General features: G+C 48.6%; 1 protein-coding gene and 1 long non-coding RNA gene across 3 annotated transcripts in view; both read right to left on the bottom strand.

Moving 5' to 3' along the window:
• Positions 1-5,131, bottom strand: part of LOC139359344 (uncharacterized) — a 37,575-nt gene extending 32,444 nt beyond the window's left edge. The window contains exon 1 of the long non-coding RNA XR_011615265.1: positions 5,000-5,131. This is a non-coding gene — a long non-coding RNA (uncharacterized lncRNA). The remainder of the gene's footprint in view (positions 1-4,999) is intronic.
• A 1-nt stretch (position 5,132) lies between these two features.
• On the bottom strand, positions 5,133-12,917 carry LOC139359343 (lysine-specific demethylase PHF2-like). Of its 2 annotated transcripts, XM_071081953.1 has the most exons (4): positions 12,111-12,917; positions 8,176-8,360; positions 6,969-7,026; positions 5,133-5,292 (listed from the first exon to the last, which is right to left on the bottom strand). In XM_071081953.1, exons 1-4 carry the CDS (start codon positions 12,197-12,199, stop codon positions 5,286-5,288), a joined length of 339 nt encoding a protein of 112 aa, XP_070938054.1. In that variant the 5' UTR covers positions 12,200-12,917; the 3' UTR covers positions 5,133-5,285. The 2 variants fall into 2 exon arrangements, with proteins under 2 accessions (XP_070938054.1, XP_070938053.1); XM_071081952.1 differs by lacking the exon at positions 12,111-12,917 and having other exon boundaries at positions 8,176-9,178.
• Positions 12,918-23,474: the final 10,557 nt, after the last annotated feature.

The raw sequence follows: 23,474 nt of genomic DNA, 5'->3' as shown, positions 1-23,474 counted from the left end.
CATAGGCTCTAAACTGAAGTACTACATTCCCAGTATTGTACTTTCCAAAAGGTACACAAGCAGGCAGTAACCATTCTTACTATCCACACTGTATAGCCATTTTGTCCCTGTTGGGAAATGTCCGAGGAAATCCTACTGATTGCAAATATTTTTAATCTAAGTTATGACTTAGGTAAACTTTACTTATTCTACTTCCCTTAATATTTCCTTCTTTTCAAATTTGCCCTTTTTAAATTTTTCATTTTTGGTGAACAATTTACAATAATAAATTAGGAATATCAATATTTAACTCTATAAAATGTCTGTTTATAAAATTATTCATATGAATTTTCACTGGCCTTTTATATTAATAAGGAGAAGGCTACTGGCAAGAAACAAAGCAAAACAAAATGCACACAAAAAAAATCCTTTAAAACTTTGGGATACTGAAGCATTCTGGTTTTAAGCATTTGATCTTATGAACTTGTTAATGAATGTTAATATTCTTCACTGAAATTTGCTACCTATATTTTTATGCTTCTTAGCAAGTTGAGTTTACCGACCAATGATGTATATTACCCTATTATTATTCTAAATTGAGTAATAGGTAGTAGAAAGGCCACAATTATCTTATTTTCTTAGATACTTCCTCAAAGTAGTTTCGTATTATTTTATTCTCCTTCAGTATTTTATTATTTAATATATATGTCTAAAACAATATGTACAACAGGCCAATAAAAGGGTCTGTTTAGCTAAGTTTACTCTAGTTGAATTACCATGAAAATCTTAGGTCTAAAGTTCTAAACATTATAAACAATAATTTTTTTGAAGAGCTCTGATTTTCCCAAAAACGCAATACTCCTGACTATCTTAAGTTTACACATGTAAAAGAGAAAGAAATATATATGAAAATATCATAACTCTTCTTTAGCTATTAGAATTTTTCAACTGAGGTTTTAAATCATCACCAATTTGGTATCACTCCTTTGCAGTCTTTAGCTCTCAATATATAGTTGACACTTTCAATTTCTGGGGATTTCTGACTTTAAGGTACTCATTAAAGGATGTTTAAGAAATGAAGCAGGGGATGAAATGACTTTTATTTTAAAAGTAAGTGCAAAAAAATTATGAAGATGGAGCCTGAAGAATATGAAAGGCAGACAGTACCAAATGCTGGTGATGCTGGTAGGAATGCAAATGTTACACCACTTTGGAAGACAGTTCGTCAGCTTTTCACAGAACTAAGCAAAACTCTTATCTCATAATCTAGCAATCATGCTCCTTGGTATTTACCCAAAGAAGGTGACAGCACGTCCACCCAAAAACCTGCACAAGAATGTTTATAGCAACTTAATTAAAAATTGCCAAACTTGGGAGTAACCAAGGTATCCTTAATTAGGTAAATGGATAAACTGTAATATATCCAAATAATGAAATAGTATTCAGCATTAACAAGTAATGACCTATCAAGTCATAAATCAGTTTCAACTGAAATTCATGACCCCAAAGCTCATGTCTTTATATTTCCCAGAAAAAAATAATATTCCCTGCTCCATTCACTCTCATCCTTTCCCAGAGTCACAGTTCATGTTTATTTTTTCTGCTTACATTTTTACTTTGTTGATGACTTTATTTTCTATTTCACTTGTAAAAAAATAATAATTTGACAAGAACTTCAAAATCTCCAGTCGCTACAGCTGCTCACCTTCATATATCCATACCTACATTCTGTTACATCTCATTTCCATATGGGCGAACTGTATTTGCTTCTAAATAATGTCCACTCCTCTTACTGTGACTAAGTCTTGCCCACTTGTTTTATTAGTCAGGATTCTCTAGAAGAACAGGACTAATAGGATAAATAAATATATAAATATATATTTTATATATATTGTATTATATACATATATATATTGTGTGTGTGTATCTATATATATGAGTTTTAAAGAGTATTGACTCACACAATCACAAAATGAAGTTCCAAGATAGGTCATCTGCAAGAGCCAGTCCAAGTCCCAAAACCTCAAAAGTAGGGAAGCCAACAGGGCAGCCTTCAGTCTGTGGCCCAAGACCCAAGAGCCCCTGGCAAACCACTGAGGAAGGTTCAAGAGTCCAAATGCTGAAGAACTTGGAGTTTGATGTTGGAGGGCAGGAAGCATCCAGCATGGGAGAAGGATGGAGGCCAGAAGACTTAGCCAGTCTAGCCCTTCCATGTTCCTCTGCCTGCTTTTATCCTAGCTGTGCTGGCAGCTGATTAGAGGGTGCCCAAACAGACTGACGGTGGGTCTGCATCTCCCAGTTCACTGACTCAACTGTTAACCTCCCTTCGTGACACCCTCACAGCCACATCCAGGAATGATACTTTGCATCCTTCAACCTAATCAAGGTGACACTCAGTATTAACCATCACACCTGTTATCTACTCATGCCTATCATTCCAACAATACTCTTGTTCTGCATCTGAAATTGTGTAATTCCTCTACCAAGTTCTTCACGTAAAAAAACAAAAAATAAAGTTATGTCATTTAATGTGAAAAAAAAAACAACTTTCTTCATCCCAGTTGGCCTTCATCTAGAACCCGATTAGCAGTTTATGTCTAATCTTTGTGTTCAATTACTCTACTCCCATTCGCTCTTGAACCTATTTCATTCAGGCGTATTTTCTTCTACTTCTACATTGGAACAGTTATCAAGGTGACGAATACAAGTAACTACTTATACAGTGGTCATATATTTATATATAAACAAAGAATACAGTTCTAAGTGTAAGGTATCCTACTATATTATACTTAGCAACAGTGTCTTCAATCTACTCCTTTGACATCATGATCACTGTTCCTTGAAATATTTTTTTCTTCAGACACCATATTCTCTTAGTTTTTCTACAGCCTCCCTAGATAATTCTTGTCCTCCTTATCGTCCTTACCTCCTCCCAAAATTTGAAGTTTCCCAGATTTCTCTACTATTTGAATTACCCTTTGCTACACACCAACATTTCTTAAATCCAGTTTCATGATTTAGGTATGCTTATAACTGCCACACAATTCTTCATATTCAATTTGGATAGTTACTCAATGTTTGTGTTGAATCATTCTCATCATCCTGACTTAAATAACAGGGCTTGGGGCTTGAAATTTTTACCTTTAAAGAAAGTTACACTTATTTCATATAATACACAGAAATAAATGTCCTGAATATTAAAAACATTATAAAGAACATATTATTTATGACATAATTATATTCCTCTACATTTATATCAAAACTGTTAAAGTTTCAAAGTTCACGTATGTCTTTAATATTTACAATGAATTCCGATGATGCAAGTTTAGCTCTCACCTTCTTGTTCTTTTATAATTGTTCTTTGATATTTATCAGGATATACGATTATCCAACTAAAAACTAGGTTTCCTATCAGTCCTTCTGTCATCCTAGTTTAGGATTTTTCCCAGAATTTTTCACGTTTAACTACCTTATTAATGGCTGCATTAAGGTAGGCCCTGAAGGTTTCTGTGCTTCCAGATTCTCCCCTGATTTCCTCTCACAGTACATGAGATATCTGTGTGGGCACAGCAAGAAGGGTTCTCACTGTGACAGAAGCTTGTATCTGAATGATGTCCAGTAATATAACCAGTCTCTCTATTCTTAAAGCTCTCTGGATGCACACAACGCAGCCAACAGTTTCCTTTTCTATGGCAGTAGGCATATGAATATAAGCTATTTTTAAAACTATTTTATAATTTTCTTTAGAACAATTTTTTAGATCTACCGATACAGTAAGAATAAATTGCTGATAATAAATATTTCAAAAAGTATATAAGTATGTTTAGCACTCCCCTTCTCCCCTCAAAGTTGCTCGGGTTTGGACAATAAATTCTATAGCCACACTACTATTTAGTCACCATTTTAAAGATCAAACTTGCCTACACTTCCTCGCCCCTTTGAAGTTGCCTGGAAAATAACACCGTTGCAGTTCCCATGGAACCAGGAATAGATGTTGAGCATGCATGGGAGTAAGAGCCACTAAAGATGGGTTTCTAGGAGAAGACATGGAGCAGAGACTCCCACCGGCCCTGGATCCCTCAACTGCACACTGTTACTCAAGAAAGAAATAAAGTGCTTCCTCTTAAGACATTGTATTTTGATGTCTTGTTGCTACAGGAATTTAGTCTGTTTCCAAAGTAGTATATTCCCTAAATAACAAACATTGAACCTTATTTGTATGGCTCCACATTTAGGGAGCAATAAGAAAATCTTACTGAAACCTGGCCAGCCATGACTAAGAACCATTTTTCCTTCTCAAACTAGGGCCAGAATGCAAAGGATTCTGGATAAAAGAGCTCTTGGCTGCTATCAGAACCAAAAAAGAGTAACTAAGAGCAACTTCCGGTGAAGGGCACACTGAGAAAGGAAATCACACATCAATGCAAATCCTCCTGCAGGCTGCCTCACGCTGCTGGGCAGAGTCTGGAGACCTGAACAGGATAGTGGCTGCCGAAAGCCATCTGCTCTCATCTCTGAGGGTGTGGCCAGGCAGGACCTGCAATAGAAGGGGCAGCCCAGAGATGCCACAGTGCCTCCACAGAGGACCGGGAGCGAGCCACAAGCCTGCCTCACAGTCCAGCTGCCACAGCCCTGAGGGATCCTAAGTGGACCCAGAGCCCACTCACACCCTCTCCTCAGCTGGTGACAGAGCCAGGGCCCCGCCTTCCCAATCGAGGCAAGAATGGAGGGTGGAACAGCTGTGATCGATACTTGCACCAAGGCCATGCACACTCACCACTCTCAACCCACAACCCAGTGTTTTAAACAAGGGACAGTCCAATCAGGAGAGGCCCAGCCTGCTCAATCTGGTCTTGCATTATATAGATGGGGAAACTGAGGCCCAGGAGGTTGAGTGCCAAGGGGACCTACTTAGGCCACAGGAAGGCAGCACTCACAACCAGTCAGCCCTGAGCTAGGTCTGGCCGCCCCCACAGTCAAGAGCCCCAGGCTTGGACACCCACCCTGGAGTGACCAGTACCTTTGAACGCCTCCAGCAGGTGCTTTTCCATATACCAGCAGGCAGTTTTGAAGTTGGAAAACTGAGTCAGGCTGCCCAGTTTCAACATTCTTTACACTTCATACGCTCTGGAAGCCACCAAATAGCCGTTTTCAGTGCACTGACCATCAAGCAGGTGATGCTGGGGGTGGATCCAGGTCCCAGGCACGCCAGCTCAGGCTTCCCCACAGGGCCCTGCATAGCTGAGGTGGACAAGGCGACAATTGCCCCTGGGTGGCTGCAGGCCTTGGGGCCCATGAGAGTTCTGTCAGTGCCTGAGAAGAGAAAGGAGCAGCCTTTTAAGCAACCCCAACCCCACCAAAGGCAACTATGACCGTCCAGCAGCCAGATGACTCGAAGAGCCGGCCTGTATGACCCCAGAGCCCACCTCCTCCCTCCTCTCCACACCACGAAGAGGCCCATCAAGGCTGACGGTCATGTCCAGGTCACCCACAGGCAGGGTGAGCCCGTGCTCAGCCCGAGGTGTCTGGCACCGACCCAGCTAGAGGGAGGACCCTACCCCACGGAGCCTGAGGGCAGACAGCACACGAGGCACTACCTCCTCTGCATCTCCACGTTCAGGCTGTGGAGAAAATGTCCTGTGAGGGCCAGGCAGTCCTCAGGGGTGAGTGTGACATAGATCCAGCCTGGGAGAGAGACAGGAGTGGCTGGCACCTCACCTGGCTCCCATGAAGGGGCTTCTCATGGCTCCAGATCAGGGAGCAGCAGAGACCAGCACAGGCCTTTCCAGGCCCAGCTCAGGCTCCAGCTCCTGCCCGCCTGTGCCTTGGTGCCCTGTCCACCTCTGCAGCTTCACCAGCAGCCTGGGGCCTCCCTGGCAGAAGCTCTGTGGCCCTAGCCCCACCCCGGGCTCCATGGAAGGGAGTCAGTGAGAGACTGTGTCTGAGGCAGCACAGACTAGTCAGTCCAGCCCTGCACCACCCAGACAGGGAAACCGAGGCCCAGAGCTGAGGGGACTCGCTCAGGCCACATGAGGGCAGTACTCAGACAGAGAGAGGAAGCTCCAGCCTATGTCCAGCTCCCCCCGCCTCCCAACCACACTCAGGGCCAGGAGAGAAGGCCGGGGCAACTACATCACCACCAGAGTTGGGACTGGATCCCAGGTTATCCTTGGAGACAGCTTGGGCCAGACCCTGGGAAATCCACAGCTCTTTCCTAAATAGCTGTGACTGTGAGGAAACTGATGGAAGGAGGAGGGACTCATAGATTACAGAAGATTCTGAAGCTTATAAATCATTAAAGGGTGAGGGTCTCAGATTGATACTTACTTAAAATGAAAAAAAAAAAACCCTATAAAACAATGTGAAAATCTGAACACCAATTGGCTATTTGATGATACTAGGGAATTGCTGTTAATTGTTCATTTTTTCGAGATGTGGGAACAGTATTGTAGTTATGTTATTTTAGAAGGAAAGGAAGTCCTTCAGAAATAGTGGTATATTTAATGAAACAGAGTATCTGGGATTTGTTCTAACATCATCTAGGGGCACAAAGTGGCTCACAACGGGCTTTCTCCTTCAGCAGAGACTCAAAATGTCCCCCATTATTGACTTAATGAGCAGCTTGCACCCTCTTCCCTCACTGGCTCTGATGTCGTGGCTGCTGTTCCCACACAAGGCTCTCTGAGCTGGGTCTCCAGCCATGGGCTCAGTCACAGTGAGCCCAGCCAGGCTGTGAAGGGGCCTGACTGGCTGTGCAGCTCCAAGGTGTCCTCAGTGGTGATGACTGCCCATGCTGAGCAGACAGCACAAGCCCCACTGCTGGCCCCTCTGCAGGGACTGGGCTGGGATGGCATTAAGGTCTGGACAAGGGAGCAGGCATACCAGGGATGCCAAGAGATCCCACGGTGGGGACACGGCCTGAGAGGCCAGTAACCTTGATGAGGGCCTGCAAGCCCTAGGACACAGTCCCCAAAGCTGCCAGCACTCACCTGAGGGAATGAAGAGTGTCTGGCCCCACTTGATGATGCACTTGTAGCATTTGTCGACCTGGTGGGCAAAGAACATCTCGCTGTGGTTGTGAGTGCAGACCTCCAGCACTCCTACAGATATTGGCTGAGGCTGGCCTGATGAGACAGAAGGTTCTCTCCCCCTGCCAAGAGAGCCTGTTGGCAGAGCCGCCCATGCCAGTACAAAGGGTGGGGGTGCAAGTGATAGGTCCTAATGTGAAAAGTACCCTGTTCAGGTCCACGACTCCTGTCTGTACCACTGAGGACACAGGGGCTTGGCAATTCAGAAGTGTGTGTGTTAGGAAGATTCTGGGTATCTGGGCCCCCAGCATAGTCAAGGGCTAAAGCCCATAATCCCACATTACATTGTTTTGAGGCACTACAAATGGCGTGGATGCCTAGGTTGCAAATAAAGCTGCAACTGGCTGTCAAAAGAATTCCAGGTAGCTCCACTCTTGAGAGCCACTTGGATCCCAGGCTGGGTCAAATGATGCCACTGTGTTCCAGGCGGTCTTATGCCTGGCCCCGGGAGGGGTTCTGCACTGGGAACAGAGAGACCCCTGTCCTACGGCAGTGGAGCCAAGGCAGGTTCTGAGGGTGCCCCAGTGACTTCCTCAAGGCCTCCCAGAGGTGGGATCAGCACACCCACCCGCCCCCAGCTACAGCCCCAGCCGGTCTGGAGAAGCTCAGTGAGCAGCTAGGGGAGCCCGCAGCTTAAGGTTTCCTTTGTTTCTTTTGCTATTTTTCATTTTTCTTCTGGCTTTTCTGGCTTCCCTCTCTCAGCCTCGACAGTGAGGCTCCTAGCCATCCCCGTCTGCTCAGATGCCCCCATCCTGCCCGCTGGCTCCTGTGCGGGGCCCTGGTTATGACTGGCCCCTCTTCCAGGATGTCTTGACAACACCCCCCTTTCTCCTCTAAGTGCACAGTCACCCAGCGGCCTCATCCAATTGTTATTGAGCCTGAATCCCATTAGAAAAAGGAGACATTTGTGTGCTTATCTGATCCCACATGCACCCCTGCCCCTCCATCCAGGGATGTCTCCATGGCCTCCTGTCCCAGGGATGGATGGTCCGAGGGCCCTCTGGGGAGTGGCATCTTGGCCACAGTCAGGGCTCGTGGGACTGCAGACAATCTTGCAGATGGGTCATGGCCACAGCACAGCTGAGGTGTCCCAAGGGGCGTGGCTTACTTTGAACACGCGGTATCAGGCAGAGGTGCCCCGAGTCGATGTGAAAGTTGGGGTAGCTTTCCTTCATGCAGATCAGGTAGTACTGGGTCACTTTGGGCTTGGCCAGCAATATATCGTCTAGCCAGTAGTTTTCTACCCAGGGCAGTTTCTTCATGATGTCAGGTGGCTCCACGAAGCTGGGCATCCTGCGGGTGGGAGAGGAAGGTGGAGAGGGAACCTGAGACTCCCTTTCTGATGTCCCCTGGAGTGGGAAACATGCTCTGTGAGGCGCGTCCCACACTCTCACCACCTGCAGGCCACGCATCACAGCTCTCATTTCACAGAGGAGCAAACAGGATTACAGAGGGCGGAATGAGCCCAGGCGCTGGCTGTGGCCCTGGCAGAAGACTGGGTCTGACACTGGCCTCCACCCCCAGAAGACAATGAGAAGGCCCCAAAACCATCCACCCCTGAGAAGGAGCCTCCTTTCCTGCAAACTGGAAAGTGAGTCCGGATTGGCCATGTGCATGTGACTGTGGCAAGCAGGGCTGGAGCATAGATATCATTTCTCACACTCAGTCCAGGCACCTCTGGTGTCACCTGGATAACAGCCACTGCTCCTCAGAGCTGACAACAGGGCACCTGCGACCCCTGGCCATGTCAAGTCACAGTCAAATCCAGCCGACTCATATTCAGGGAAGATAGGGAAATGCAAAGCCTTCGATTCAATGAAGTATAAACTGTCCTGGATAAAATGCACTACATTTCATCAAAAACATCAAACTAGGCCAGGCACGGTGACTCACACCCGTAATATCAGCACTTTGGGAGGCCGCAGTGGACAGATCACAACGTCAGGAGTTCGAGACCAGCCTGGCCAACATGGTGAAACCCTACCTCCACTAAAAATACAAAAACTAGTTGGGCATGGTGGCGTGCCTGTAATCCCAGCTACTCGGGAGGCTGAGGCAGGAGAATCGCTTGAATCCAGGAGGCAGAGGTTGCAGTGAGCTGAGATCACTCCATCGCCCTCCAGCCTGGGTGACAAAGAGAGCCTCCATTTCAAAAAAAAAAAAAAAAAGTCAAGCTCAACAGCACCTGTGCAGTGACATTTCAGCTACCACCAAGAACCAGACCTGGAAATTCTTGCTGTCTCCAGGAAGACAGGGTCTGTCATGTCTCCGTCATTCCATCTGAAAGTGCTGTTGTCTCTACTCGAAGGCCACACCAACCCGGACAAGACTGTCACAAATCACAAGCAGAGTCCCACCGCCCCAATCCCACCAGCCTCAGTCACAGACCTCACCTTTCTCACTTTTACATCTCCAGCAGGTTCCAAACCAGCACCCTTCTCCATCCTCCAGGAGTCCTCATTGCCCCCATCCATGCCCGCTGCCAACTTCTGAACACTCAGCAGTCTGGGCACATTGCTGCCCAAAGGACAGGGTTCCCTGCCACAAGGGCCCTCGCAACCCACCTCCAGCTGGGTCTTTCAAACACCACACACGATGGGGGCCAGGCTGTCCCTGCCTCCCACCACACCCTCAAATGTCCTTCTTTCCTTTGCTTGGCCTGCTTAGGTGCAGGCCACACCTTTCTCTGAGTTGGTGGGGGGTGGTCCTAAAGCCCCCATGGACACGCAAGGCCACCATGAGCAAGAGTCCAGATGTGACATGTGTCTGAATGACCAGCAGTGGGCACATCACCTTAGACCTGCCACACAGCAGGCATCTGTCTGTCTGGTCTGGGGGTACACTGGTCACTGTGGGCCCCCGTGAGGCAGCAGGCCCCAAGAGCTATCCCAGACAGCCCATGGAGTCAGGCCTGACCTTACCTACTTGGCCAACATCCTAGGGGACAGACAATGATGAAGCAGAGCCCACTCCATGGCCCTGACCCAAGCTCATGTGAAGGCTCTGATAGGTAAGCGACCAATAAAAGTTGCAAACAACCCCCTAATGGTCCACGGACTGCACCAGTGGACACAGGAGGCAAAGGGATGGCCCTGAAAGGCCCAACGGAAAACCACAGGCCAAAGTACCCTCTCCCTCTCTAGCTTCATCATCCTGACCTCTCTCTGTGAGAACCCCCTTACCCAGGCAGGGAAGGAAATTAAGTTGATGGAGACATGACTCAGTTATGTTGTTTGCTACCAAAGCAATACATACTGCTTTCCCTGATACCATAACCCACTCCATTTCCCTTTTTGCCTTTGCTGTTAGGAAGCTCAAGCCAAACTGAATGCTCATTACCTTTTAAAAAAAAAAAAAAATTAAAGATAGGTGCCCAGGCTGGTTGCAAACTCCTGGCCTCAAGTGATCCTCCTGCCTCAGCCTCCCAAAGTGCTGGGATTATAGGCATGAGCCACCATGCACAGCCATATTACCTTTTTGTGGCTCTTGGCACAGTGTTGTATTCTTTTTCTTGGTATGGTTTTAGATAATTCTTTTGTTTATTCCTACCTGCCCCTTTGCATGTGTTGTGTGCTTTCAGGAAGTAGGGATGATGGAAATGATGCAGACTGAAGCCATCCTTAGCCACCCATGCCTAACACTGAGTGAGTGTTCTGGATCTTTCCCAGGGGCCAGCTGGATGGCAGCAGATTTGATGGAGAGGGGGTGAGGGGTGGATCCAGGGCGGGCACCGACCACCCCCAGGCTGGGCAGCCTGGGGGAGAACCAGGTCAGAGCCACAAAGTACGGGGCCAGCAGCTCTGCCACCAGGAAGCCAGGCTGGTGTAGATCAGCCATGACAGAGGATGCCCCACCCAGTGACCGCAGGGCTGATGACAACTAGCGCCAGGAACTCAGGGGGACCGGGCCAACCAAAACACATCTGTGGGGAGTCCACCTTGCCTAGAAGGCAGGGAGGCGGGTCACAACAGCGACCCCTACAGGATCTCGTGTGTGAGTGTAGGTGTTTCTACGGGTGTGTGCAGGTGTTGGTAACTGTGCCAGGGATGTGGATGTTAGGAGTGTGAGTGTGCCAGTGAGTCAGTGTCTCAGTCTTTCAAGAATGTGTCATAAGCGTGTCATGAGTCTCTTTGTGTTTGTGTCAGTGCCTGTGTATCAGGAGGGTGTCCACGGTGTGTCCGTGAATGTCCATGAGTGAGTGTATCACAAGTTCATGTCATGCGAGCGTGTCGGTGTGCTGTGAACGTGTCATGAGTGTGTTGGTGAGTGTGTTCATGAGTGTTTGCACCCTGTGTTGCTGAATGCTGAGTGTCATGAGTGTGTCCATGTGTCTGATAGTGTGTCATATCTATGAATGTGGCATGAGTACGTCCATGGGTGAGTGCTGGTGTGTTGTCAATGGGTCAGGAGTGTGTTGGTGTGTCCATGAGTGTGAGTTCACCACGCGTTGGTGTCTGTGAGTAGGTATGAGTGTGTCATGACTGCGAGTGTGACATCTATGAGTGTGTCATGAGTGTGTCCATGAGCGAATGTGAGGGTCCGTGTGTCATGTGTCACGTGTTCGAGTGTCCATGAATCAGTGTGTCATGAGCATGTCCATGAGTTGGTGTCATGACTGTTGAGTGTGTCCATGAGTGTGAATGTTGTGTGTCCATAAGTGGGTGTGTCATTGATGTGTCTGAGTGTGTGATGAAGTGTGTGCATTCTGGAAAAAACTACACACCATTACCAATGGTTCTCTCTGAGGAGTGGGATGGGATTGGCCAAGGTCAGAGGCGGCTTTGCCTTTTTGCTCCTTATTTTTGTTTGAATTGTTCACAATGTGTCACCTTCACACTTTGAAAGAGAAACAGCTGTGGGCCAACCTTAAAAAAAAGGAAGGAAAAGGGGAAAAAATTTAAAAGAGCGAGGGAAACAGGAAAAATCCACGTGTGCCATGTGCAGTATTCCAGACTGAGACCTTCGAACTGTGCTTCTCAGGCGACTGCCAAGGACGGCACAGCACCCCTGCCCCAACCCCAGCCCCAGGGTGGCGGCACTCACTGGGTATCAGAGAACTCTAGGTTAGTGGTGTTGAGGACCCGCTTGCAGCTGGTGCTGTAGTAACAGTCCACAAACTCCTTCAGCTTCATCTTGCAGTCCTTCTGCTTGGTGACATCTGTCACATCCACACTCTGCTCCAGCCGTGGGGAGGTGCTGGGAGGAGCTCGAGCACCCTGGGGAGTTGGCACAGCCTCCCTGAGGCCAGGATGTGTAGAGTGGACACATACCCTTGGCTGCCGTCACACACAGCAGAGTTGCCAGCGGCTGGATGCTAAGGCTCTGGGTGCCAACGTCCAGCTTCACCCACCTGCTTTTCCTCTGGCTCAGCAAAGTGTCCTGACCACTCTCCCTCTGACCTGGTGATAACTGCAAGGCAGCCAGGTGACAGGCCTCGGCGAGGGTGGCCAGATTAGCGAATGAAAACACAGGACACCTGGCCCACCTGAATTTCAGATGAACAACAAATACATTTCAGTGTATGTTCCAAGTAATTCATGAGACATACCTACTTTTTAAAAATTAAGCTATCAAATCCCCCGCATTTGTACAGCACCAATTCATGACTCTGGTAATTGGCAAACTGATAAAGGGAAAAGCCTTCTCTGTAGCTGACAAAGAAAAGTTCAGGATAGCCAGACGAGCTGAGAAGGCAAATTTCTTTATAAAAGACTCATGACTGAAAGAGGCAGAAGAAAGCACAGAATTGCCAGCAGCCCTTTACAGTAGTTCTCCATGGCTGCTCTGTCCACAAAGTGCAAGGCCATGGGGTTAGTGTGGACAGATGAGATGTGTGCCGTGGCCACTGGCCTTGTTGGCATCACTGCAAGAGTGCGGCCAGGCACGATAGGCCTCCCCACGGATGGAAGCACATGCACCCAGAGGGAGTCCTGCCAAAAACCTGAAGGCAAGTCAAGCAAGCCTCTAACCACGAGTTCATAGGAAACACCTGGGACAAAAGGATCTGCTCAATGACACCACTGGGGACGCTGGCAACAAAATCCTGGATGTGGGACATTCTGCAAGACCAACCATGGCCTCCTCTCCAACAAACCAATGAGATGGAAGGAAATGTCGCTGTCAGAAGAAAAGAGACTCCAGGGACATAAAAAGCAAATGCAATGTGGGGGCCTCATTTGGATTCCACTGCCAAACGTAGAGAGGCATTTTTGAGGCAACTGGGAAGAATTAAACTGAGTCTTACATGCCACCGAGGAATTACTGTTAATATTATCGAGTGTAATGGTGGAACTGTGAGCGATGTACTGGAATTTTTATGGGTGAAATGGTGTATGTAAAAAGATTTTTTTTTTTTGAGATGGACTCTTGTTCTGTCACCCAGGCTAGAGTGCAGTGGTGCCATCTTGGCTCACTGCAACCTCCACCTCCCGGGTTCAAGCAATTCTCCTGCCTCAGCCTCCCGAGGAGTCGGGACTATGGGTGCCACCACTACAACTGGCTAATTTCTTTATTTTGAGAAGGGGCAGGGTTTTGCCTTGCTGGCCAGACTAGTCTCGAACTCCTGGCCTCAAGAAATTCAGCCACCTCAGCCTCCTAAAGTGCTGGAATTAAAGGCATGAGCTACCATGCCTGGCTAGAATTTCTTTTAAAATACTACAAGAAAACAAACGTATGGAGGCAGAAAATCGGCTGAAGGCTGCTGGTTTTTGTTTCCAGTGCTAGCTGCATGAGGGCTTATTGTTTCTTTAATTTTGTGTGTGTTTAAAAAGTTTCATCATAAAAAAAAAATTAAGAGGAAAAAGACAGACGTGGGCCCGCAACACCAGGGCCTCTTGGGCATGGTGGTGTGATGTAGCACCCACAAAAATGCAATTCATAGCTGCCGGAATCAAAGGGCCTCCCAGACCAGCCCCCACTTTGCAGCCAGAATATCGGGGAGGGCAAGGGACCTGCCAGGTCATATGTCATCTCAATGGGACACAGGGTCTAAGAGCACCAGGAACAGAGTACAGTGAGCCTGGAGCCTCCCCTGCTCACGGCACACAAGGGACACAGCCAGGGCCAGGGAAACAGCATGCACAGTGACGAGTGCCCCAGCACTCCCAGCTCAAGCTCCAGAGCACTGTGAAGCAGATGGTACTTATCCACGTATTTCTCAATGTCACTTACATAGAATGTAGGGGCCCAGTCAGCCAGGCCCAGCCCACCTTTCTTAGGGATGAGGATAGGTTCCGTGAAGCCATGCTTCTCCATGTGGCCCAGTGTGAGCTGACTGCCCGGCACACAGACCACCACGTCTCCAGCACTGCAGAGAAACACAGGTCAGAGGCCACATCGGGTCCGAGGCCTTCTGCACCACAACAGGTGTGGACAGGGCCTACGGCGCTGGAGAGGCGAGTCTAGGTCTGGCCACCTATCTCCCACAGCCACAGGAGGCGGCCTGGCCATCGTGCCACATCTGGGACTACAGGGCAGCCAGGGCAGATGCAGTGCTGACTCTGGAACCCCACTGTTTGGGGGAGTGGGGACATGGGCTCCCACATGTGTCAGATGGAAATGTCGAGAGGTGACAAGGGCCCGTCCTTCATAACTATCTGGGCCTGTCCACCCCACCTACTTCCTCGCACTGCCCAGGTCACACCACCTCCCAGGGCACCAGGTATGCACACGTTGGACTTTGTACATGTGCACATATCGATAGTGAATATGTTCCCATGCAACAATGCAGGCACACGCATGTACACACGTGCAAGGCTGGGGACACTGGAGCAGGTGTCGCCCAAGTGACAGATGTTTGGAAGTCCCTGCTTCTTAACAGCTGAGATGGGCAGGGGGCCAAGGCAGGCCCTAGAGGTGTGTGTGTTGAGATGTTCAGCCCAGAGGTTAAAGGAGTTGGAGAAAAGATACTCCCAATGACAACCCAGACCCTCCTAACCCCCCAACAACCTTAAACCTCGGCGACTGTGAATACCATCACCCTCTGCTGGGCCTGCTGCTACCCAGGGAGGTGTGGATATTGAGGGAGCAAAGGGTTTCAGAGTTCACAAAGTGCCTTCTCTGCCTCAGAGGGCCTTGTGGAAATGGATGCAGTTGCGTGCACTCCATGGGGGAGCCAAGTGGGACCCAGGGAGGAAACTTCCAGAGCTGAGCTTTCTGCACCAAGCAGAGCTCCCTGCCTGCCCTTAGATCATCACCTGCGAGGAGCACCAAGTGTGGACAGGGCTCCAAGGAGGGGCTGCAATGAAGGCCCAGGACGGCATCGATTCAGACAGGAGCACAAGGCAGCCCTGCGGTCACGTGGCAGCAGTGACACTGCAGCTGGGAGAGGCCTCAGGGCTGGCTGAGGAGACCAAGGAAAAGGAGGCAGCCCACAGAGACAGGGGGCCATGGTGGGAAGCCCGCAGGGGCCCAGCACGGCCGGCAGCATGGGGGCGTCCTCCCCGTCACCTGTCTGCGTGGTCATTATTTCACCTGTCTGCGTGGTCATTATTTCATCAATCGCACTCCTGTCTGTGAACACTCACTGAGGCCAGGGGCCCCCCGGCTATACCTGTGTACCTCCTCTCTCATGGGACAGGATCCTCACATGGATGAAGCAACTGAAGCCAGAGAAGTGGCGCCATGCCAAGGTCGCTAACGAAGGTACACAGAGGAGCAAGGAGGCTGACTGCCCCTCCTGCTGCATGGGCACAGGGAACCCTGTCCCAGAACCACATGGGGAGCATGATGACGGCGTCCCTGTGACAACATACCCACGGAGACGGCCGCTGAACAGTCACCTCAACCCCACAGGGCAGGACAGGAAGAGAAAAGTCAGTTCAATAAGATAAGTAATTGTGTCTAAGTCAGGAGTTGATATTCAGGGCTGCTTATAACCACTATGCGGCTTTCTCATCAGATGGGGACACCTTCCCGAGTTCCTGGCCAGGTACCCTGGGCCACCCTGTACCAAATATCTGTGTCAGTCGGGTAAACCTGTGGGCCTGTGGCCCCTGCCCACAGGCCACAGCCAAAATCAGCTCAAGAGACAGGTTAGAAAAGCACAGGGAGGGACCCTGCAATCCTTACCATGGTGGCTTTCAAAAAGAGGGGGTGAAGTGTGAGGACCAGGCCTCAGGCACCGCTAACTCTGGGAACCCTGAGCAGTCCCCATCCCCACCCGCAGGCCAGGGTGGCAGGGGCACGACAAGTGGAGGCAGGCTCGAGTCCTCCAGAGGTTCCCAGCACTGGCTTAGAGCTTCTCCAGGGACATGGAGAGGCCCCTCTTGTCCCTAAGGTGCCTTTGTGTGCAAGGCGTGGACAGAGTCATTGCAAAGACCAACTGGGGCATCACAGGCTCTGGGCACAGTGCACATTCACTTCAAATTTGAACATGCACACTGGTGGAAGGTGCTCGAACCGTGTACCTCTGTCCCTGACAGAGCACACATCCCTCAATAATCACCGAAAATCTGCCTCACAGAATTTATATAGCACATTCAGCCCATAGACACATGCATGCAGACACACGCTCATGCACACACATACGCACGCACACAGCTAGGGACTGAATATCTGTCCCATCAAAATTTATCTGACCCCAAAGGTCACAGTTCTAGGAGATGGGGTGTTTGGGACGTAATGAGGTCTTGAAGGTGAAGTCCTCATGAGTGTGATTACTGTCCTTATAAAAGGTACCCCAAAGAGCTGCCTTCTTCCTTCCACTATGTGAGGACACGTCAAGACGGCATTGTCTATGAACCAGAAGCAGGCCCTCACCACACACTGAATTAGCCAGCACCTTGATCTTGGACTTCCCGCCTCCAGAACTGTGGGAAATAAATTTTCTATTACTTAAGCCCTCCAGTCTGTAGTATTGTGTTACAGGATCCTGAACAGAGCATGACATATAAGCACAAGCATGCATACATACACATGCACAAATATGTAAGCACACACATACACGCACATGCACATGTGTACAGCCAGGCAGGGGCTGGGAGTCCCATCGCCTGCAACCTCAGCACTGTCCGCTGGTCTAGAATGTCCCTCCCCAGGCGGTTGGCCATAGGACATGGGAAGAGGAGCCTACACTGTGGTTTTAGCTGCAATCAAGGGCAGGCTGGGCCACCAGGCCTCTGCCTAAACTCCCTGCAGGCACAGGGGCAGGGTCTGGGTGAGGCAGGCACACAGGACTCCCATGGCAGGTGGGCTGTTTCTGGGGATGCCTGGGGACATTAGAGAAATTGAAACTGAGTGCTCACCAATGTGCAAAACCTGCCCAGCCCCAGCACCACATCACTGCTCTACCCCAGCTCCAACTCATGCAAGAGACCCCAAGCAAGGACCCTTTGAAACGTAAGCTATGAGAAGAGGCCACTGGCCCAGGGGTTTCTGACACTTTCTTCCCTACCAGTCTGAAAGCGTCTTCTCCAGTGATGCACACGTGTATCTGCTGCACGAAGCACACAAGAGCAGCGCCACCCCAGCATCCTCCCAAGACCCCACTCGGGGGCCCTCAGTGGGTCCTGCCCCCCAGAAAAGCACCTCCTGGGGTGTCCTGGCTGCAACCCTGTTCTGCCCTGACACCTGCCCCCCAGGCCTCCACTCAAAACTCAGCCCTGTTGATGTCATTCCTGTCACAAAGACAGCTTGGCTCTTAGCTTTCTGGGTAGGCTCAATAACTTGGCAACAGCATGAGACTGTCCCGTCCTGTCAGGCTGATCCTTCCTACCCTTTATCTGTTTTTGAGCAGTAATCAGATGACGGGTTAATGAGCTTGCCACAGGGTTAATGAGGTCGCCACAGGCAGATGCATTCCGAGCATAAATGCAGCCAACTAGTGGGGACCAGGGGTAAGAAGGCAATTTAGGAATCCCAGAACCTCCCCGCAGGCAAGCCATCAGCTTGAAAGTTCAGGAAGAACTGCTAGCTTCTCCTCATCACCCTCTTGCATATTTGGTGGTGGTTGTCTGGGTGTTGAGGCTGCGCTGGGGATCCAGTCGAGATCTGTTCTCGACACATGCAGCCCCCACCGTTGTCCAGCAATGGACAAGTACAAAGCACTCACGCCTTGGGAGAGGCCGAGAAAGAGCAGCCAGGTCCACAGAGTAGTGATACCCCAACCTGGGCCAGTCCCCAGTATCACCAGCTGCCAGGACAGGCCTCCAAGGCTCCCTCCACCTGGCCTTAGCCCACAGAACAGCGGTGCTGGGGCTCCTTCCACCCATTGCCTGCATCCTCCCTTTGCCCCCACTGGTTCCACAGAATCCGTCCCACAGGGATCTGGGGGTCTGGTGCTTCAGCTTGCAACTGGACACTGGCAAGGGGCTCCCTTTGAAGGGGAGTGACTCGGACTGGCTGTGACCTGGAGCCAGATGCATTCCCTGCCCCACCTTGTCCAGGGCTCAGGTCAGCAGGGATGTGATCAGCTGACCCATCCAGAGCCCATGTTCAGTGAGTGCAGCTTCTGTGAGCACCCAGGACCCTCCAATGAAGTGGAACCCAGAGGCCACATTAACACACCCCCCCACATCCATGTCATCTGTCCTGTCTACAGGCCACACCCCTCCCGACCCCTTGAAGACCACCACACAGCTCTCCCTCTGCAACCAGGGCTGAGGCTTGGAGCTCAAGGCTAACATAACCTCCAGCTCACCTGGATGAACCTGCATAGTGTGAGGCAAGCCTGCACCCCAGGACCCACCACACCTGAGAGGGCCGAGAAGAAAACAGAGCCTCAGCCCTTAGGATATGCAAACAGCAGGTTGTGTGGGAAAGGCACAGGACCTCCAAGCCTCTCTGCAGAGGAGGTGGTGGGTGGGATGAGGCAGGGCTGAAAAAGGAAAAGAGGACCAAGTCCACCAACAATGCACGTGCCCAGAAAACACAGGCTAGGCCCCCCGTGTGGCAGTGGCTGGCTGGGCAGGGCTAGGCTGGGGGCCCCTGGAAAACCCCTGCATCACCATTTATCCAGGTCCCCAAGTCCGTGTCTCCCTCACTCAGGCTGGCCCGGCCTCTCCCCAGGCCTGAGAAAGCCCTTTGGGTCTTGGCACAGCTGCCTCTGCCAGCAGGAGCTGATCAGGAGGTGCTACAGTGGGTCTAGTGAGGCTACAGGGGACAGCAAGCTAGGCTGGCAGGGTCCCCAGGCCTAGACACTACTCAGAGAGTTTTGCCCCCAGCAACCCAGAGCCCACCATACCCAGGAGACCTTGCCCTCCACGCAGTGCAGGCAGGGAGCATGTTGCTCTCATCAGCAAGAGGTGGCTGCTTGGGCTGCAGTACTTACAGGTGGACTTCACATGGGTTTTCTCATAGTTTGGGCAGTGGTGTACGTCGATGTCAGGCACGTCCTCCTCTTCCACTCCCAACACAGCTGAAACGACATGAAACAGACCGTTCCCTAGGCACTCAGCACCCGCTCAAGCACTTTCCATCTGCCAAGCTCTAGGGAGAACCCCTGCTCATCATCTGGGAACCTGGGCCAGATGGAGCACAGCTGTGTAGGGACAGCGTTCCACCAGGAAAGCAAGGTGGAGGGAAAGAGCTGGAGAGATGTCATCCTGGAAAGGCATCTGCAGCTTGCAGCATCCTGATATGCCCCACCATGAGGACCCAAATGAATGGGCATCCAGCAGGCCTGCCTTGGTGAAGATCACCAATGTCCTCTCACCAAAGGACAGGGAAGGAAGAGGGGTCTCACAGCCAGGCTGTCCCCATCACTTCACCAGGGTTAGCCTGAGAGGACAGAAAACACCAGAGGCAGCTCGGAGCCCCCTCCTGCAGGCCGCACCATAACCACCCATCCAGCTTGTCCTCATGAGGGCCAAAAAGAAGCCCAGACACAGGCCTAGCAGCCTGGCCTTGGAACATGCCCAGGACTCCAGACACCATGACCTCTTTTTCCTCATTCCCTTCCTGGTGTTCCTCCAGATGCCTTGTAAACCCGCTTGGGGACTTAGAACAAGAGAGAGCCACCTCCTATGCAGATGGCAGGGCTACAGGCCTTAAGCAAGCTAAGGAATGAAGACAAAGAGCATCAAAGGACACAACCTAAGACATCAATAAACTTCTCCAGAAGCAAACCCAGCAAAATGGAAATGCTTTATTTTGATACCTTCTACTTCTTTTTTTTTTCTTTTAGTTAAAAGTGACATGAGGCCAGGCGCGGTGGCTCATGTCTGTAATCCCAGCACTTTGATAGGCCAAGGCGGGTAGATCACTTGAGGTCAGGAGTTCGAGAGAAGCCTGGCCAACATGGTGAAACCCTGTCTCTAATAAAAATACAAAAATAAAAATAAATTGGCTGGAGAATAGTGATGCACACCTGTAATCCCTGCTACTAGGGAGGCTGAGGTGGGACAATTATTTGAACCTAGGAGGCAGAGGATGCAGTGAGCCGAGACTGCACCACTGCACTCCAGCCTGGGCAACAGAGTGAGATTCTGTCTCAAAGAAAAGAAAAGTGACATGAGATTGGCCATCTGTAACATGTAAAGAGGCCCCAAGACTAAATAAGAACACAGTGGATAATAGGCAGGGCACAGGAGCAGACAACTCCCAGAAGAAGAATGCAGCAAACAAATTGGAAAATACTTCAACATCTTCCTCCAGTGAGCAATGCATGTAAATAAAACTGACCAGCAAATTTAAAAATGGACATTCCCCCCAGGCAGCCCCAGAATGTTGCTACAGGAGGGAGTCAGGGTAGCAAGCTACCTGGAATGGAAGCTACAGATGTGCATGAAGCAGACTGTTTGCACTCAGAGCAAACAAACAAAAAATGAACATAAATACACTGCTGACCTTAAGGAAATAAAAAGGATTCTAATGGGATACTATTAAAAATTACAGGTCAATAAATTAAGTAACCTGGATGAAATGGAGAAATTTCAGAAGCACCCAAAGTGCCAAAACTGACTCAAAATAAAACATTTGAACAGACCTATAACAGGAGATTAAATCCGTAATCAAAAAATGTCCCCCAAAAAGAAAATCCCACAACTACCACTAGTGAATTCTACCAAACATTTAAAGAAGAGTAACACCAATCCTTCTCAAACTTTCCCAGAAAACAGAAGAGGGGGAACGTTTCCTAACTCATTCTGTGAGGTCAGCATTACCCTGAATCCAAACCTAGACAGAGACACTATAAGAAAAGAAAACTACAGACCAGTATCTCTAATGAAAATTGATGTGAAAATCCTCAACAAAATGTCAGAAAATGAAGTCCAGGAGCACATTAATAGGACAACGCACCATGACCAAGTGGGATTTATCACAGGAATGCAAGGACAGTTCAGCACATGAAACTAAATCAGTGCTGCAACCCCTGAAGCATCACATCTGACTGCAAGAAGAAAAGAAAAGGTGCCCGTGGTGGCAGGTGCCTGTAGTCCCAGCTACTCAGGAGGCTGAGGCAGGAGAATGGCATGAACCTGGGAGACAAAGCTTGCAATGAGCTGAGATGATGCCACTGCACTCTGGCCTGGGCTGACAGAGCGAGACTCTGCCTCGGAAAAAAAAAAAAAATTCAGAAGTTATAGGTGCAAAAACAACACACAAAAACCAGTTGAATTTCTATTACTGTCCCAGTGGCTCTGTCCTGGAGGCTGGGACAGCAGAAGTTGTGCTTCTCTTTCCTTCACCCAAGAGGACATATCTCATCAAGTGGGTAAAATACAAGCAGCAGCAGGGTTCACCTGGCTCTTTCTCCCCAGCTGGCACAGCCCTCTGCCTCATTCCTATGTTCCCATCTCTCCCAATCCTTCCCCAATTCATCATCCTTCCCAAGACACATTACACCATATTACCACAATAATAAAAAAATTCTACGTGACCATCTCAATTGATACAGAAAAAGCACTTAACAAAATCCTCTCATGATAAAAAAACTCCACATACTAGGAATACAGGAGAACTTCTTCAATATGATGAAAGCCATCGATGAAAAATTCACAGCAAACATTGTATACAATGGTGAAAGGCTGAAAGTATTTCCGATGAGGAACAAAATAGGATGTCTATTGTTGCCACTTCTGTTTAACACAGCACTGGATGCTCTAGCCAGAGCAATTAGGCAAAAATAAATAAATAAATAAATAAAATAAAAATAAATCCTGACATAAAAGGAGTCCGAATTGGAAAGGAAGATATAAAATTACCTTTATTTGCATATGACATAACCCTATATATAGAAAACTTTAAGAATTCATACATAGAAAAAATTTCTACGGCCAATAAATAAATTCAGAAGGGCCAGGTGCAGTGGCTCACATCTGTAATCCCAGAACTTTGCAAGGCTGAGGCGGGCAGATCATGAGGTCAGGGGATCGAGACCATCCTGGCTAACATGGTGAAACCCTAAAATACAAAAATTTAGCTGCGCGTGGTGGTGGGCACCTGTAGTCCCAGCTACTCAGGAGGCTGAGGCAGGAGAATGGCATGAACCTGGGAGGCGGAGCTTGCAGTGAGCTGAGATCATGCCACTGCACTCCAGCCTGAGCTCACAGAGCCAGACTCCGTCTAAAAAAAAAAAATTCAGAAGTTATAGGTACAAAAACAACATACAAAAACCAGTTAGATTTCTATATACTAGAAATGAGTAATCTGAAAATAAAATCAAGAAAGCTATTACCATTAAAATAACATCAAAAATAAAAAAATAATATGTAGGAATAAATTTAACCTAAGAGATGCAAGACTTGTACACTACTGAAAGAGGTCTTAAAGGCTACAAACAAATGGAAATACATCCCTTGCTGATGAATTGGAAGACTTAATAGTGTTAAGACAGCAGTACTACCAAAAACAATCTACAGATTCAATGCAATCCCTACCAAATGCTAACAACTTTGTTTACAGAAATGGAAAAGCTAAGAAAACTTACACTTCCTGATTTAGAACTTACTACAAGGCTATGATAAAACAGTGTGGCACTGGCATAAGGACAGAAATATAGATCAACGGAATAGAACTAAGATCTCAGAAATAAATCCATAGATCAACAGTCAATTGATTTTTGACAAGGGTTCCTAGACAACGCAATGGAGAAATGGTGCTAAGGCAAGTGGACATCCACATGCAAAGGAATAAAGTTGGATGCCTACCTCACATCACATACAAAAATTAACTAGAAATGGATTGACAGCCTAAATATGAGCTAAAATTGTAAAACTCTTAGAAGAAAATATAGGAGTAAATCTTCATGACCTTGGAATTGACAATAGATTCCTAGATATGTATGACACCAAAAGCATGACCAACAAAGAAAAAATTGCTAATTTGGATTCCATCGAAATTAAAAACTTTTTTGCATTAAAGAACACTATCAACAGAGTAAGAAAGCAAGTGACAGAACAGGAGAAAATGTTTGCAAATCATAAATATGACAAGGCTATGGCACCCGTAACATATAAAGAACTATTA

This window comes from Macaca nemestrina, chromosome 17 (assembly GCF_043159975.1).
Source record: "Macaca nemestrina isolate mMacNem1 chromosome 17, mMacNem.hap1, whole genome shotgun sequence".
Lineage (NCBI taxonomy): Eukaryota > Metazoa > Chordata > Mammalia > Primates > Cercopithecidae > Macaca > Macaca nemestrina.
Note: the sequence above shows the minus strand (reverse complement) of the source record. Positions and strands in the feature narration are given on the sequence as shown.

Excerpts from the sequence above, each read along its gene's own strand:
- LOC139359343 (XM_071081952.1), bottom strand. The coding sequence starts at position 8,491 with ATGAGAGCTGTGATGCGTGGCCTGCAGGTGGTGAGAGTGTGGGACGCG. Across the intron at positions 7,027-8,175 it reads CCTGATACCGCGTGTTCAAA|GTCGACAAATGCTACAAGTG; the intron begins GTAAGCCACGCC and ends TTTGCCCACCAG.